The following is a 15345-nucleotide window of genomic DNA, read 5'->3' on the forward strand; positions in this document are numbered from 1 at the left end:
TGAAATTTCAGGTCTATTTGTAGTGAGACACAGAAATATTTAACAACTTCTGATCAGCTGCCTAAAGCAGCTTGTGTTCAAGAATGAAAAACTTGTTTTTCGTTGTCTTTGGATGCAGATTATTTAACCCCTGTAGGTGCTCCCAATTGAAATATCTGCTGCAGGGTTGGACAAATTTTTTTTATTATTAGCGATGCAACTAAAACTGCAAATATTTAGGCCGCGCCTGTGTTGAAATTTCTAGTGCAGGCAAAGACAAGTATATTAATGAACCGCTCTATTCAATATCCAAATATTGTGATAACTTCACGGGAACACGCTGATGTACAGAGAAGGCACACCAATAAAACATGGAGCCCTATGGTCAAACTGCTTGTGACGAACTCCAGAGCACCCCTCAAAACCTGAGGTATTGAACGTGCACTGACAAAATCAGTAACAGGAAGCACTTTTGGTGGGGAACATAAATACCAGGATTACATTACAAACCTCATGAAGTAGTTTCTATTAAGGGAACAAATTACTCTTCCACGCAGAAGTTTCTGAAATTAAATATTTGCAGTCTGAGAGTATACAAATATCATGTGCTATACTAACTACCTGGCAGTTACACAATTCATTCAAAGAGTCAGCACAAATTCAGGATTTAACAGTTCAAAGTAATCTTCATTTTCAGTCTTGTATACGATCTAATAGGTAGTTACAACAAAGAACCTTGTATTATCAAATCTGCCTTTGACATCTTGTGGGTAGAGTTGTGCAACTGCCAGGCAAAGGTTAATCAGAGCACTATTAATTACAACCTCAAAAACCTCTGGAGGTTAACGAAGTCCAAAGTCTTTCTGTCACTCCTTTAGTGGAACAATATAATCTACTAGGAAATAGGAGAGAGTCCCAAAAAGCCACCAGCACGGAAAAATGCAACATAAATTTAAGCGTCTGAACTAGGGCACTGAATTCTCTTTAATTAAAACAGTTGTTTTGAATTATTTCAAGCACAACGACTTCAGCCCCTCCCTCACCAGCCAATGCTGTGTGACTTCTTTTACCACCGCAGACTCCGTATGCACAGTAGGATTTTCCTAGGTCGCTGCAGCTACGAAGCCTTGAGGGCAAATATCTCAGTCCCTGGAACGTTGGTGGACTCGCAGATAGAGAAACACCAGCAGCACATGGTGGATTAACAGTGAAATTTTTGTACTATTTTCAGCTGTCCATCGCCCAAACTAGCAGTGTAGCAACCCAGGCAGAAATGGTTCACAACCAGCTCCCCAGCTTGCCCAAACCCCTCTTCTGCGTTTCTGACCATACCTATCTAATGTGCAAGTCTATCAGTCTCGCAGACAGACTTGCTCGGTTTCAGTCTTCCACTCTTCAGGTGAATCACAGCCTCTCTTTCCATCTCCCTAAAGTTAATGTTCAGTCACGCGTGTTACAAGGTGGGCATAAATAGTACCCTAAAATTCCAGATTTCTGTAACAAACAGATATGCACCAAGGCATATTTGAACCAAAGGGTCTTACTAGTAATTTCATGAAGGTGCGGATAAAACAAATTAGACGGCAATTTGCTTAGGCTAAAAACATCTAAAAATATCCCCATATTTTTTTGTTCAATACACATAAGGATCACAGAACTAAAAGCAGCCTTCCAAGAAAATCTCTTAAATTAGTAGCTTAAACGTGACTTGCAACCGTGGACACTAACTCAGACGATTTGATTTATGTTGTGTTCGGGCACACACGAATAGATTTTACATAACACAATTAGACAATTCATTGTAAATATAAAGACATACCTGATGCTTGCACACCTTTCTTATTCCTGCATTAAGCAACCTACAAGATCCCATTAATTTGATCAAACAAGAAAACTGCTTTGCTTTTAACAAAAGCAGTGCTGAACAAGAGTATTTCACAAGTAATACAAATTAGCAGCAATGCCTGCTGCTGGCTGCCACATGCACTTACTCCATACCTTTCATCCGGCCCCTAAGAAAGCCGTCTCCAACGGCCGTTCCCACTGGCCTTCCAACTGATTTTTATGAATGCCCGTAACTTGACTGAGATATTTTAATGGATGGGAAGGAGATATTCTACATGAGTTTGGGCTTTAAAATAGCCTCTCAGGACAATCAATCACTCTAATGCGGATAGTGATGTCAAGAGCATCTTTCAGTGACAATGGCCTCCCCTGTGTCTCAAAAATAATTAATTTGCCTATGTCAAAAGTGAAACTTTCAAAAACAAAAGATTGCTTTCAGACTATCAGGTTAAGAACTTTATTAAAGAGTATTGGCATATACTATAAATATCACTAAAAAACCTATGCTTACAACTTAGCTTTCCTTACATATCTGAAGATAACAGGAGAACAGAAAAAAAAAAAAAGAACAAAGGGGATAACTGGAGAGACAACAGCAATCAGGAAAAAGAAATGTTATCATAAAACACATAACAGCAACAGCCTTGGGGAGAACAGAAAAAACGTTAGCCCTAGAGGTGTGGTATTGTTACTACTTGGTTACTACTCTTTTGAAGATGCCCAAGTTTTGCTACGAGTAATGCTAGTATCAAAATCTGTGCAGAGCAAAGAATGGACTGAACTTTTAGCCTCCTGCCCTCCTATTCCTCTTCCTCCTGGTTTATTCAAACTACTACTTCCTTCCACTTTGAGCTTCTGCCTCCCATTTCCCCACACTGTGTGGCAGATTCATCCTTCTCACAAAATGATTTTTTTTCCTCTTCACACTAAGCATTCATCATCTCTAACAGAACATGATCTTAAGGAGAGCTGAATAAAACAGATTAGTTTTTCAGTTCAGACACACTTTCAAATCTCTTTGAACTCAGAACGAAAAGAAAAAGAAATTGTAACCATGACATTAAGATTTTTTCTATTTATTGCTCAAAACAGTTTTGTCTCAATCAAAAAACACGAAAAAAGAACGAACTCTGGAAATAATAAAAATGTAAACAGCAGTATGACAGTATAAAAGAACAAGAAACATACCTCCTCCACATCATTGTCCAACACTACAATTTGTAGGGGAGAAGTCAGATTCTGGTTGTCAGAGACGGTCGTTCCCACTGGGGAGGATTCGAGGATGAAGCCCTCGTACGTAGATCTTGTGAAATAAGGCTTCTGATTGTTCTCATCAAGGACTTCAATATGCAGACTGGCAAAGGCAGGAAGAGGATGGCCGTTGTCTTGTTCAGCCTAAAAAAAATACCTCATTTGTCAAAGGCTCTCAGCCAAGTAAAACTACAAACAGTTACTACCTGGTGTTGGCTTATATTTAAGAATTACAATCCAGTTATAAAAACAAGTAACAATGTATAGAACATCCTTTTATGAAACTTAGCATCAGGAGAAAAAGGAACACCAAATAAAAATTAGCTAGGATGTAAGAGCAAACAGAGTTTCAGTCACAATAACCTTTTAAGTAGCCACAATGAAATTCAAAGCGACACAGTACACACATAAACATAGTTCCTTAAACTATCAGTATTGAGAGTTTTGGAAAATCTTCAAAGGACGAAAGAAAACTGGAAAGTGCTGATTGTACAACAGAACACCCACACCACCAGCAAGAGGGCTAAAACCAAAAGATGACGACAGTATACGTGGACATATGGTTCTTGCTACAGATTACTGGAAGAGCCTATTGCACTCTTTCTCTCCCCCCTCCCCCCCCGCCCCCCCCCCCAAATCCACCTTCTAGTGTTAGATGAGTGGGATTTTAATTTTGGGTTTGCCTATTTTTGAATGTCAAGCAAAATTCTTTACTTCAATTAATAACCCCCACTATTCAATGGCAACACCTCACCTACCAAGATTTACTCACTGATACAGTTTCACCTGATTTACTCTTAATTTCAAACTTCCTAAACATAAAAGCACTAATTGCCCATTCCAGTGTGCTAATCCAATATAAACGTATAGTGTTGCTTTCTGGGTTTTTTTTTAATTTACTACCTATGACTGATTAAAGTAAATAAATGGGAAGTAGAAGAAAACAAGTAATTTGTTCTTTAATTTATAAAGAGCAAACCAGTTCCAATTATGGTCCTGCACATGTCTGTAGCAAGGCAATAGTAGGGCACTGTAAGACAGTCTCCTATTCCTATGGCTTCATTGCCAAAATCTGTAAGCAGACAGGCCCTGGGACTGCAACAGTAGTACACTGTTACCCTTCTGCAGATGTAGGAAGTGTATTGTGCGATAAACTTCTCAGGTGTAAAAATATTTCAGAAGAGAGAGAACAGTACCTATCTTCTTGTTGTTAAGAGTACTTTTAGTTTGCCGAGATTTTATTTTTATTCTGCTCTTTCCCCCAGTCCAAACCAGGTAATTCCTCATTTTTCAAATCCAACATCCGAGGAGCTTTCTTCTAGAAACATGCTATTTTGATCTCATCAGCTACTTATTTTTAATTTCTTCTTCAGACACATTTTTTGTCTGCAAAACATTAATTCTGTATAAAGCTTTGTTTACCAAGCAACAATAACATGCTGTTGGTGGTAAAAACTTCCATTTCAAGTAAAGAGAAGTATAAACATCAAAATTGTTATTTTGTTCAAAGTAGGCGATGACACCTTTAGTAATTCATAAGAAACTCATTCAAAACACTCAGTTCTTAGGAAAAAAATGTATTTTCGGCTTTAAAATACATCAGCATTACTCTCGACCAAGAGATGGGCACCAGTGATACTGGCGCAGATTTAAAAGCAACCACCAACCTATCTGCTTGCACGTGGCCATTTTCTGACTCATGAGGATAAGGTCAGATGTGGCAAGCGGATTTACAGAAGCAGGCGCTAGTACCTAAAATTAATAAGGCTTTTCCTAGGAGATGAATTTTTGTGAATGAGACAAAACTCTCTTGAAGAAATTGGGAGTTCTGCTAGTTAATTCACTGGCACATTAACATTTCAGTAACCAGGGTGCAGGAGGCAACATACTTATCTACTGCTGTTCTTACATGCTTCCAGGGATACAGGATACTACCAGTGATCAAACCCATAATTGCCTCAAATCATCACTACCGTATTAAGTATATCTTTTTTTTTCCAGCCAGCTTCAATTATTCATATTCAAATAAAACATGTAACGGGAAAATAGTATGCCAGGCTGCAGTCCACCCAAGGAGACTGATGCTTCTGGGTGATCCCAACCAATTTTAAAGAGATTTGCATTAGCTTAGAAAGTCTGCCTTCACACCAGTCATTAAAAAAGAATCACATATATTGGTTTTATTAGCATTTACTTAGAAACCTTCCAACTGCACTGAATTTCATTCAACAGAGTGGCAATCAAACATCCCTGGGGAAATCCTGGTCCTGCGGAAGTTAACAGCGACATATTTCAAATCCGATATAGCAGTAGCTGGCAATAGCACTGGAGACTGGATAAGGGACTCGCAAACGCTGAACGTAATTTACAGAAGTGAGATTTATTTTGAAGATGATGCTCTACTGATTGAAAATAAACTTTGTGTGTAAAAACTAACATCACCAAAATTACTTGGAATTACTCTGGCTACTGACCCAGTAGGATGAAACTTTAAAAATGTACTGATATAGAGAGGTTTTGCCCAAGTTAATATACTGAAAGCATGAAAAAAATCTCAGAAGAAACTCTGCTCTATGAGCAACAAATACATACTGATCCGATTCTTTTATAAGCAGATCTCTGGCTGAGCATCATTAAATACTCTGTTCCATTTCAAGAAAAATAGGCCTCTTCACAGTAAAAAGCTTACACACAACTGCTGCAAGTTTCTGTATAACAAACCTTGATGTTCCTTGCAAATGCAACGAGGAGATTCTAAAAAAAGGAACATGCAAAGAACAGAGGGTCCCAATCTTCTTAACAGCTTGAACTGCCGCAATACTGGCCTTGCTTTAAAGCATAAGTGAGCACAGACCCCCTCCCAGGTTAAAAGAGGAAATATTCATCTACGCAGGGTGTTTCCTACATCATCACCACAGTGCCACAGCGTCATTCTGAAGGAAAAGACCCATAATGATGGGTCCAACAAAGCAGATGAAAAACTAAAAAAGAAAGTAGTAAGATGCTAGTTACAAATACTCACTTTCAAACAACTTTTTTTTTTTTAGAAATCATTTTCTCTAACAGCCAGTTCTGTTGTCTTTTGTTTGATACAAAGAGTTTCATATAAAATACAAGAAATTGATTTGTTTTCATATGTTACATAAACATATTCCCAGAAGCAATGCTCAGCTAGGAGCAGTTCTTGTACCTTTGATGCATACTCTTCATAATTCTCCAAAAATATACAATACCTGTAACATTAGCAATTTTTGCTGCATTCCCCTATTCCTTAACATTTTTCTTGGGGTTTTTTTGGGGTGGTGAGGTTTTTTTTGGTTTTTTGGTTTTTTTAACAGATGAATTTATACGTAAGTTCTTCCAGACATTCAGTGCTGTTAGTGAAAACAGTTTTTCCTCATAGCGGCCTGTTAAACGCTAGCTTGGGCTTGCTGGCTACATGTTGAGCATCTTTGCTTCCTAACACATATTCTGGAGCACAAAGAACAGACCAGTTACATTTCTTTCAGAAAGCAAGCTACTGATATTTAAGACACGAAGCATTCTGGCTCTGGTCCCCAAAAGAAGATGCTTTGCCATCAAAACAGTGAGCGATCTTTCAAATAAACCCCGTGGTATTATATGAACTTAAATGGACTTCACAGGTCTTCAGTTAAAAGAGCAGCCTGCAGTGAAGCTGGCTAGATGGTTCGGGTTGAAGATACAAAGTCACAAGGAGGCACTATCAGAGCAAAAAAGAACAAGCGTGCAATGAAGCCTTCATCACAGCGACACGCATGGTGATGAAGACTTTAGACTTCCACATTGTTATGAATACGGCCTATGGCAGAACAGCAGGACCCTTCGCACTACCCCCAAGATACACAAAGAAAGAAGCACAGAATTATACTCGGGCAGCTACTGCTTTAGTTAGGTGGGTGAGTGCGCCTAAGGGAAAAAAAGGACAAAATAATGCGAAATGTGTTAATTCTCAAATCAAAGATGTTTAGCTACATTTATTATATAATCTGCTGTGAAAAAGTGTATGTAATCTGCTGCTTGAGCAGTTTAGGTGCAGTGTTGAGCATTTGCACGCGGTTTGCAGAATGCTTGTATTTGTAGCGGCCAACGCATAATTTTATCCTTGCGGAAGATGACTAGAGATGACATGAAACCAGTCTCGCCAGAGATATTGTACAAGAAGTGAAGGGCAACTGACTGGGTTACCAACTCGAAGAAATGTTCTATACAGAAACAACATGAAGGTCACTTATTCAAAGCATTAGACAAAACAGTTCCCCAAAAGAAAGGAAAAATGAAAGCAACGCAATAAACTCCCTGAATCATCAGGTAAATAAAAAAAGTATGGAATATTCTTGAGCTAGCAGGGATCTATTTGGTGAGATAAAGTAACTTTTGACAACAGGAACAACCTCCAGATGGACATCGATGCGTAGGCAAGACTCTCTGGTGCTCCTGTTGCACCATCTCTGCTCCCTGTGCTCATTGCCACTGGAAGAGGGCAAGGCACAGGAGTGCTGGACAGACCCACAGTGGGGATGCCCGGACAGTCTGGGGAGGTACAGCTGCCGAGGAATGCCGCGGGCTAAGACGACCTAGCAGGCTATCAGCATTATTCAGGGCTGGAAGCACCCATCTTTCTCCACCCCACACGCCCCAGGTTCACAATGTCATCTCCCACTGCGCAAAGCAGCACAGCCTTGTCTCAAAGAAACATCTAGTAGAAAGCAGACAGTCACCCCTGCTTAAACTCAGGGTTCCTCTTCCTCCATGGATTCACAGAATGCGACTTTTGCACTGCACACTTGTATAATACTAAGGAAAACTTAGTCCAGAAAATCTGTCATAAGATGCATGAAAACCAAACAGCGTGCAGTTTATCTAAGCAACGCAGCAGGTCCCTGCCTCTCCATATCAGCTGTTATTTCTGAGCAGTGTTAATTCACAGCTTTGACCTCCTGGGAAGATGGTTGCCACCTCTTCCAACCCAGCTAAAACTTATCTCAGCATCATCCCTTCCATCACACATTCAAAACCGACCTAGAAAGACAGGATCAGCATTGTATAAATACTACCCTGTCTGTTCCCAGGCTCTGCCCATCACGCTTTGAAAGGTCTTGCTCAGCATGTGGTGAAGGTAATGGGGGCGTATGTCAAATTCAGATTATCTTAATTCAAAACATTCGGCTGAAGATCCTTTAAATTGGATTTCTGCCAGACTTTGCCAACTACGCCTACCATAATGCTGGGGTCAACAAATACCTGACATCCGACCACTGCTGCATAGAGGAAACTGTTGCCTATAGCTCAATAGCAGACTTTGCTGAATGAACAGATTCTCAAAAACCCCGGTTGCTGCATGGAAGGCAGCACAATTTTACTTTCACATCCTTAAGGTTATGTGAAGATACTATAACATTTGCTGTCTGTCAGTCCTACAGTGAAATAGGCTGGCTTTCTTTTCTGTTCTTTGTGACTTCAGTACTCACACAGGCATCTTAACTCCACATAGCTGGAGGAAGGAGAGGAAAGGCTATGAGACAGATTCACGAGAATGACTTCGGAGTACAAAGCTGAGTGTAGGTGAAATACAGGGCGCTAAATCCAAAGCTCTAGCTCTCAGTTTCCCTGCTCAGCTGCCGCGTAGCACCAACAGAGCGTGGATTCCAGGATGTCCCGTTTTCTTTTCTTCATGCAATGCCTTTCAGCACGTTTCTCCACATGCAGAGAAGTGCTCCTCTGGGCAAAGCAACCTCTATTCCTCACCCAGGCCTGGTGTGAGTCCAGCAAAGGTGCATTACTTCCCTGTAACTATGTTTCTTCATGCCACACTGTTTTGTGATAAAGATTGCAAGGTACATACATGCAAGCACCACCAGCTGGTGCATTTCAGGCAGTTGTAGCACTAGTAATGGGCACGTTTCACGCCCACTCCTCACAGGCAGTTTGAGCATCAATAAAAAAGAAAACCAGGCTTCTTTCTCTCCACCCTCCAATCCCAACAGGAGGGTGAGCAAGTGGAGCTGAGGGGAAAGTAGTGCATGGGGATAAACACGAACTTAACACATCTTAACAACAGCTGGGATGTAAGTAACTTTTCTTCTCCTGTCACCTTCAGGTGACAGGCTACATGCACACGCAGCGTGGGAGAGTGGAAATGACACCTGCAAACTGAGCTACAAGGAGGTCTCAGAGTCTTCAGGAAAGCAAAGGTGGGTGGATGTTTCCTCCGGAGGCAGCAGATCCACAGGCTTGGCCAAGAGCATGGTGCTGATGAACGGTGTTGCAGGTGGCTGCCCAGCGTGGACCACCCCCGGTAAACCGCAGGAGGGGTCTGAGCGAAGGGGCTCACACTGGAAGCAGATTTCTTTGTTAGCTATTTAACATCATTTCCCACAGTCTGCACCTGTAGCAGCAACTAACCCGAGAAGAAAGTGCGGAGACCTTTTAGATATTTCAACAGCACCCGTGATGAAGATGAGCTATTTGCTCACTCCTCCTCCAAAAGCTCTCATCTGGTCTATACAACAAGATAACATTTGCCTATCACCTAGCACTTGGACAGAACTGACATTGATCAGAAGGGGTGAGATTTCTGTAGGGTAGAGGGGAAAAGTGAATGAATTTTACAAGAAATCCTGTTGGAATGAAATTTTGGATAGGTTACCTTGAAATATCTCCCCTAAAGACCATTATATAGCAGACTGACTTACAAAGGCTTGCATTTCATTTATCCTTCTGGCTGAAGTGATGGCTACATTAAATAGCTATTTGAGAAAACATAGAAACACTGCTGGGAGCAGACTGGGATCTCATCTTTGCTGCTTTAAGCATTTCCTCACAAGGATCATTCCTTCCTTGGTGTAAAACTCAAGCTTCAAGAAACTCAAGTTCAGAAATCTTTCTTCTTCCTTTTGCATGCAACCTTTATCAGGCCTGAAAGTCTCTCAAATTCCCTCCTGAAAATGCCCACTCTAGCATGTGTACCCACATGCAATCTTCAGATCCAGGAAAAAAACCCACCACACTGGCAAAAGGGAATAAGAGCATATTCTAAGCGGCAGCACTAAGTATTCCCATATTCCTTTGCGGTTCTGTGTTTTTCTTGAGTTGCTGGTAAATCTGGCACACACAACTGCCCACATAACAGCACGTTTCTGACCATTTTTAAAATTCATATCTTGCCTTTCTGATCCAGTTAAAATAGACATGTTCTGTTTGCTGCAATGATGAAAACACTGGAAATAATGTCTAAAATAACAACAGAACTTATCACAGACCTCCTGACCCCAAAAAATGAAGGTAGGTTATCACCATCTAATAAACAAGTGGGCCACTAATATCTGAAATCTAAGAAAAGTGCAAAACCAAAAGAATAAATTCCAGTGGTGAATATAGCCTAGTTTACACCAATATCAGCCCCAACAATTTTTCTTGGAACCCATGCAACCTATCAGTCCATTAAAAGGAACTTTTTCATGCACTACTTGACCAAAGAGTTTGCTGAAATTAGTGCCACCAGTCTTCTCTTCTTCACAACCAAAGTTTTTCAAATTGCAGTTAGGTCCTAAAGTCATTTACTCTGTGCTACCACAACCCTATTAATTCCCTGAGCAACTTAATACTTTCATTCAACAAAACGTATTTTAGACATTGTTCTCCTTGTCCTTCTGTAGCCTAAGCCTGCTATACCTACACCAACCAGGTTAGCTTCTGGATAGTGTTTCTTTAAAAATGTGATCAAATCATTCCTTTCTCCCTGCATGACGCAGTATGCGAAATGCGTAAGTCACAACAATGTACTTGAACTTATTTTTGTTATCATTCATGAAATATTCAGAATTAGATGAAAAATTGCTTTGATGGAGAAATATAACTTTGAATTTCTATTCTATGGCTAGACTGATTTTTTTTTTAATAACATTAAAAAAATCACGGCTTGCTTGGAAATAATTGTATAAAATAATACTATGTCTTTTATTTCTTCCAATTCAATGATAATGATACTATATACCCCAACACACAACTGTTTAGCTTAAAACTGAGATAAAGCTTGCAAAATATCTGCACCATCACACATACAATCTTGTGCAAAAAAAGATTGCCACTGCATCCTAGATAGGTAAATGTTCACATGAAGCAAACAAAAAAATAGAATGCTATTTGAGTAAGATTCACAATATATCTAAAAATTGACCTTTGGCTTTTCTGAAAGGTAAACGAGCATGTTCTTTTGCTACTGGGAGTTAATGTTGGGTTTAGAATTCATGCATCCATTTAAACTTGCTGTAAAAAGAATTACCCTAAACTCTACCGCCAGAAAATACCATCCTAAACAAGACAGAGAGAACACCTAGTAGGCTACTAGAGACTCCCTCAGAGACCCAGGGAGAGCCGCTGCCTGGTTAACAACCACCTTTGTGCATCCTGTAAGTTATGTCATTTTTTTCGGTCCGGTTACCTTTTCAAAGATTCCCAGCGAGAACCACAAATGTTCTAAATTCAGTTGCCGTAGTTGCTTCCAGTCTTGCACTCATGTCCTTTCCAAAGACCGCCAAAATCCTCTGTGCTTCCCCTGCCATTGACTATACCCTAGCATTTCAAGAGATACAGTAAAAGAAGTAAGGAAAAGCCTCTGGCAAACACATTTGATAGCTCACTGAATGAGACGTTGTACTGGAGAACTGAGGGCAGGTCACTTCCGATTTTCTGTTTAATACAATAACAAGGAAAGAGCCCAGGAACTTCAGATACTCAAACTTAAACTTGACTTCAAGCTGCAAAGAAGATGGAAACATTCTGTAGTATTTAAACCAATGTAATTAAAAAAAAGGAGCAGTCAGCAGAGATACAAAGAAAGGTCAGGTCTGACAAAAGTTGCTTCTTTTAAGTGCATAACTGAATTGGGAGATAAAGGTGGAACTAGGGACATAATTTATCTAGATTTAGGGTAAGCTTTAGAACTGTATATCACACACTGGATTAATTTACAAGGTCAGAAAGTACAGCATAAGGAAAGAACTACCGAAATGGATTAAAAATTGGCTTAAGGACAAGAAGCACAGAGTATCTTTAGAACATAGAAGAAATTTGACTTTACCATCAGTGAAGCCCGTGACGCAGCAGTGAAATGAAATTGGCACATAACGTGTCTAGACACTATGCTTAAAAAAAAAAAAGAAAAACACCCCAAAACATAATTTTTTTCTACATGAATCAAGGCTAAGTGACTTCAGTATCAGTAAGGCTTATGATGCTGTAGTGCAGTGAACAGTAATACTTATAGCTGCCTACCTTTCCAAATAATGAAACTCCTTCTTCGTCCCTTCAGTTACAGAAAATGCCAACTATGAAGTCATTCTGCCAAGTTTTAAGTGATGGTTGTGCAAGTTTTAAAATGAAAAAAAGTCTGTTTACTGCAGAAAGGAAATACAGCTATTTCTGTAAACAAAAGACATTACAGAACTTACTATTGCAGGCTTTTAATATTTTCATTGCTCTGTGAGTGATGAGAAGCAATTTAGGGTCAATCTTAACTCAGAATCACTGGTCTTTCTAATGTCTATCTGCAACAATGCTCTAAAGGTAAGGAAAAACATCGACCACGCTGAGATGCTGCTAAACATGGGAAAAAATGGCTATTTTCAAGATGCATGTGGTAACTTTGGAGGAAGACTGATATGAAGAAACATTTTATTGATGTATAGGAAAGAGTTTGGTTTCTCCGCACCCTTTTTTTCCTCTCCTTATTCACAAACACAAAACCTGTCTCTGCACTCAAATTTTCAATTCTACATCAACTCTCAACACTGTATTACACATGAGATAGGAAAAAAGGCTGCCTCAAACAGAAAGGAAATTTCCAGACTGTTTGGACTAGGTACGCTTTTGTGACAGCGATAAGCCAAGAGAAGTAATTGAATACTAAGTTCACATAAGGGATGAACATTTGAAAAGCCAATTTAAAAAGCAGTTATTGTACTTAATACCTACAGGAGATGCACAGCAGTTCAACCGAACTAATGATTTTGAAGATTTTATCATTGTCAGGAAGTGGATTGAGCAACTATTTAATGAAAATACATTTCTTCCATTCTTTTTCTAATCTGTCACCCCGAGTACAAAAACACTCTCATTTGTTCAGTTCATGTTCTATTTTGCGGCAGAGCAATCACCCCGTTTCCCATTATAGCTGATACATCTCTACTGTTGTGCAAGAACATCAGAGGAGACTACCTTCAGTTGCACTTCAAAAGAGAGAGACAAAAACAAAGCAGTTCCACAACACGGGCAAAGTATTTTTGGAAAACCATACTTGTCAGGGGGTCTGTATTTTATTTTCCACTTTGTACTCAGAGAAATTTGAGAGAAAACACCAATATTCAGGAAGATGAGCTTTTTAACATATCGCTTACTTTCTAAAGACCTATTCAATAGGAATCACTGTGAAGTTGTCCTAAAATTCTCAACTGCTGCAGTCCAGACATGTACCTTCAAACTAGTAAGTCTTTACCATGTTGATTAAATTAAATAAACGGGGCATTACTCTTCATGCCAAAATCCCTATTTGCACCATTTTAAAATTCAGAAGAGCAAAGAATAAGCACAAATCCTCTTACATGTAGGAAAATATATTCTTTAAGATATACTGGAAGAGGGGAAAATTAGAGCTACCCTGAACAAAGATAACAAATAAAGGTCAACAGATGCACGGAGCCAAGAGATCAAAACAGGATGACAAGAGTTGGAGGCTGACATTGTGACAAAAACCTACCAAACACTGCAAATATGAAGTTTCTGAAGCGGTGAAAAAAGTTGGACAATTCAGTACTTTTTAAGTCTCAAAAAACATGGACTTTGGACTGTTTCTGTAAGAGCAGTCCAGGCATTTCCAGTCTAGTGAGCCTCAACTGATGCACGTTTTCTCATTGCCTGCTAGCATTGTGTTTTCTTTTGGTGTTTTCTGAAACTCATAATAAAAGACCATCATAAGAAGAATTGTACTAGATCAGGCCAATCATCCATCCAGCGCAAAATCACGCAGCTCAGGTTTCCCTGGATTTTTCTTTATGTCAATAAATTTTCCTTCCATGAGCCAACCCTGCTTCCCCTTGAGCCCATGCCAACTTTCAGCCCCACACTGTGCTCTGTCAAAGCAGACAAACTATATTAGATGAACAACCTTATTTTGTCTGTTTTAAATTTGCCACCTGCTTGTTTCATTTGGTAACTCCTAGCCCTTGCACGACAGGAGAGAGCGAACTATTGATTCCACTTCACTCTCAGAACTGTGACACTGTATTTTACGGGTGTCTATTGTATCCTTCTTTCTTCCTCACCTGATATGAACCTGCTTCAGTTCTGCTCTGTCCTTTTTGTGATAAAGACCAGAGCTATGCACTGTGGTCAAGATGCATGTACAGCCTGGATCTGTACAGTACTGCAGTGTTTTTACTTCTGTTCTCTATTTTTCCTCATTATTTCTAATGTTCAATTTGCTTTTTTGCCTTTTTTTTTTGACAGCCACAGATCACCGAGCCAACCTTCACACACATTTATCAGTTACAATGCCAACATCTCATTCCCAAATCAAGCCAAAAAGCCAAAACACATCATTTTGCGTATAAGACCTTTTCTGACTTGTACCACTTTATTTTTGAGCTATGCATAATTTTATCAGCCATTTTATCACGCACTCATTTGGTCTCACAAAGCCCTTCTGCAATTCTACAGTCAACCCTCATCTTCGCTACTAGAATGGTACAAGTGGGGCAACAGCATCTATGCCAACCAGCCCATCAACCCGGCGAGGAGATGACCGCCAACAACCAAGTGAGGAAGTGGTGGACCCAAGCTGGCCACCAAAGCCTGCAGAGTTTTATGAGTGGGAGACACCCCATAATCATTAAAGCAGGGCTGAAGGGGGACCACCCTCATATGCACATAAATAAGGGCATGCCAACAGAGCAGCATTACAGGTAAAGCTCTTGCAGCTGTTCTGTGAAGTCAGCATGACCACATCTGCCCCTGAAGTGTCTGTACACTAGGAGCAGACTTTGGCTTAACTCGGGGATCTGCTTCGCAGGATCCCATTGGATACAGCCTTGGAGAGAAGCAGGGTGTAGGAGAGCTGTCTGACTTTCAGAAATCCCGTTCTCCAAGTCCAAACATGGTCCATCTTGACAAGCAGGAGATCAAGGAAAGTTGGCAGCAGGCCTGCGTCTGTAGACAAGGAGTTCCTGACAAAACTCAGACATAAATAGGAAGCCT

General features: G+C 40.0%; 1 protein-coding gene across 3 annotated transcripts in view; it reads right to left on the minus strand.

Moving 5' to 3' along the window:
• PCDH15 (protocadherin related 15) overlaps positions 1-15345 on the minus strand; it is a 400140-nt gene that overhangs the window by 204079 nt on the left and 180716 nt on the right. For all 3 annotated transcript variants that reach the window (XM_075717276.1, XM_075717274.1, XM_075717275.1), the window contains exon 10: positions 3013-3219. In XM_075717276.1, the coding sequence (XP_075573391.1) occupies positions 3013-3219 (207 nt within the window). The remainder of the gene's footprint in view (positions 1-3012; positions 3220-15345) is intronic.

Source organism: Pelecanus crispus, chromosome 10, assembly GCF_030463565.1.
Source record: "Pelecanus crispus isolate bPelCri1 chromosome 10, bPelCri1.pri, whole genome shotgun sequence".
Taxonomy (NCBI): Eukaryota; Metazoa; Chordata; class Aves; order Pelecaniformes; family Pelecanidae; genus Pelecanus; species Pelecanus crispus.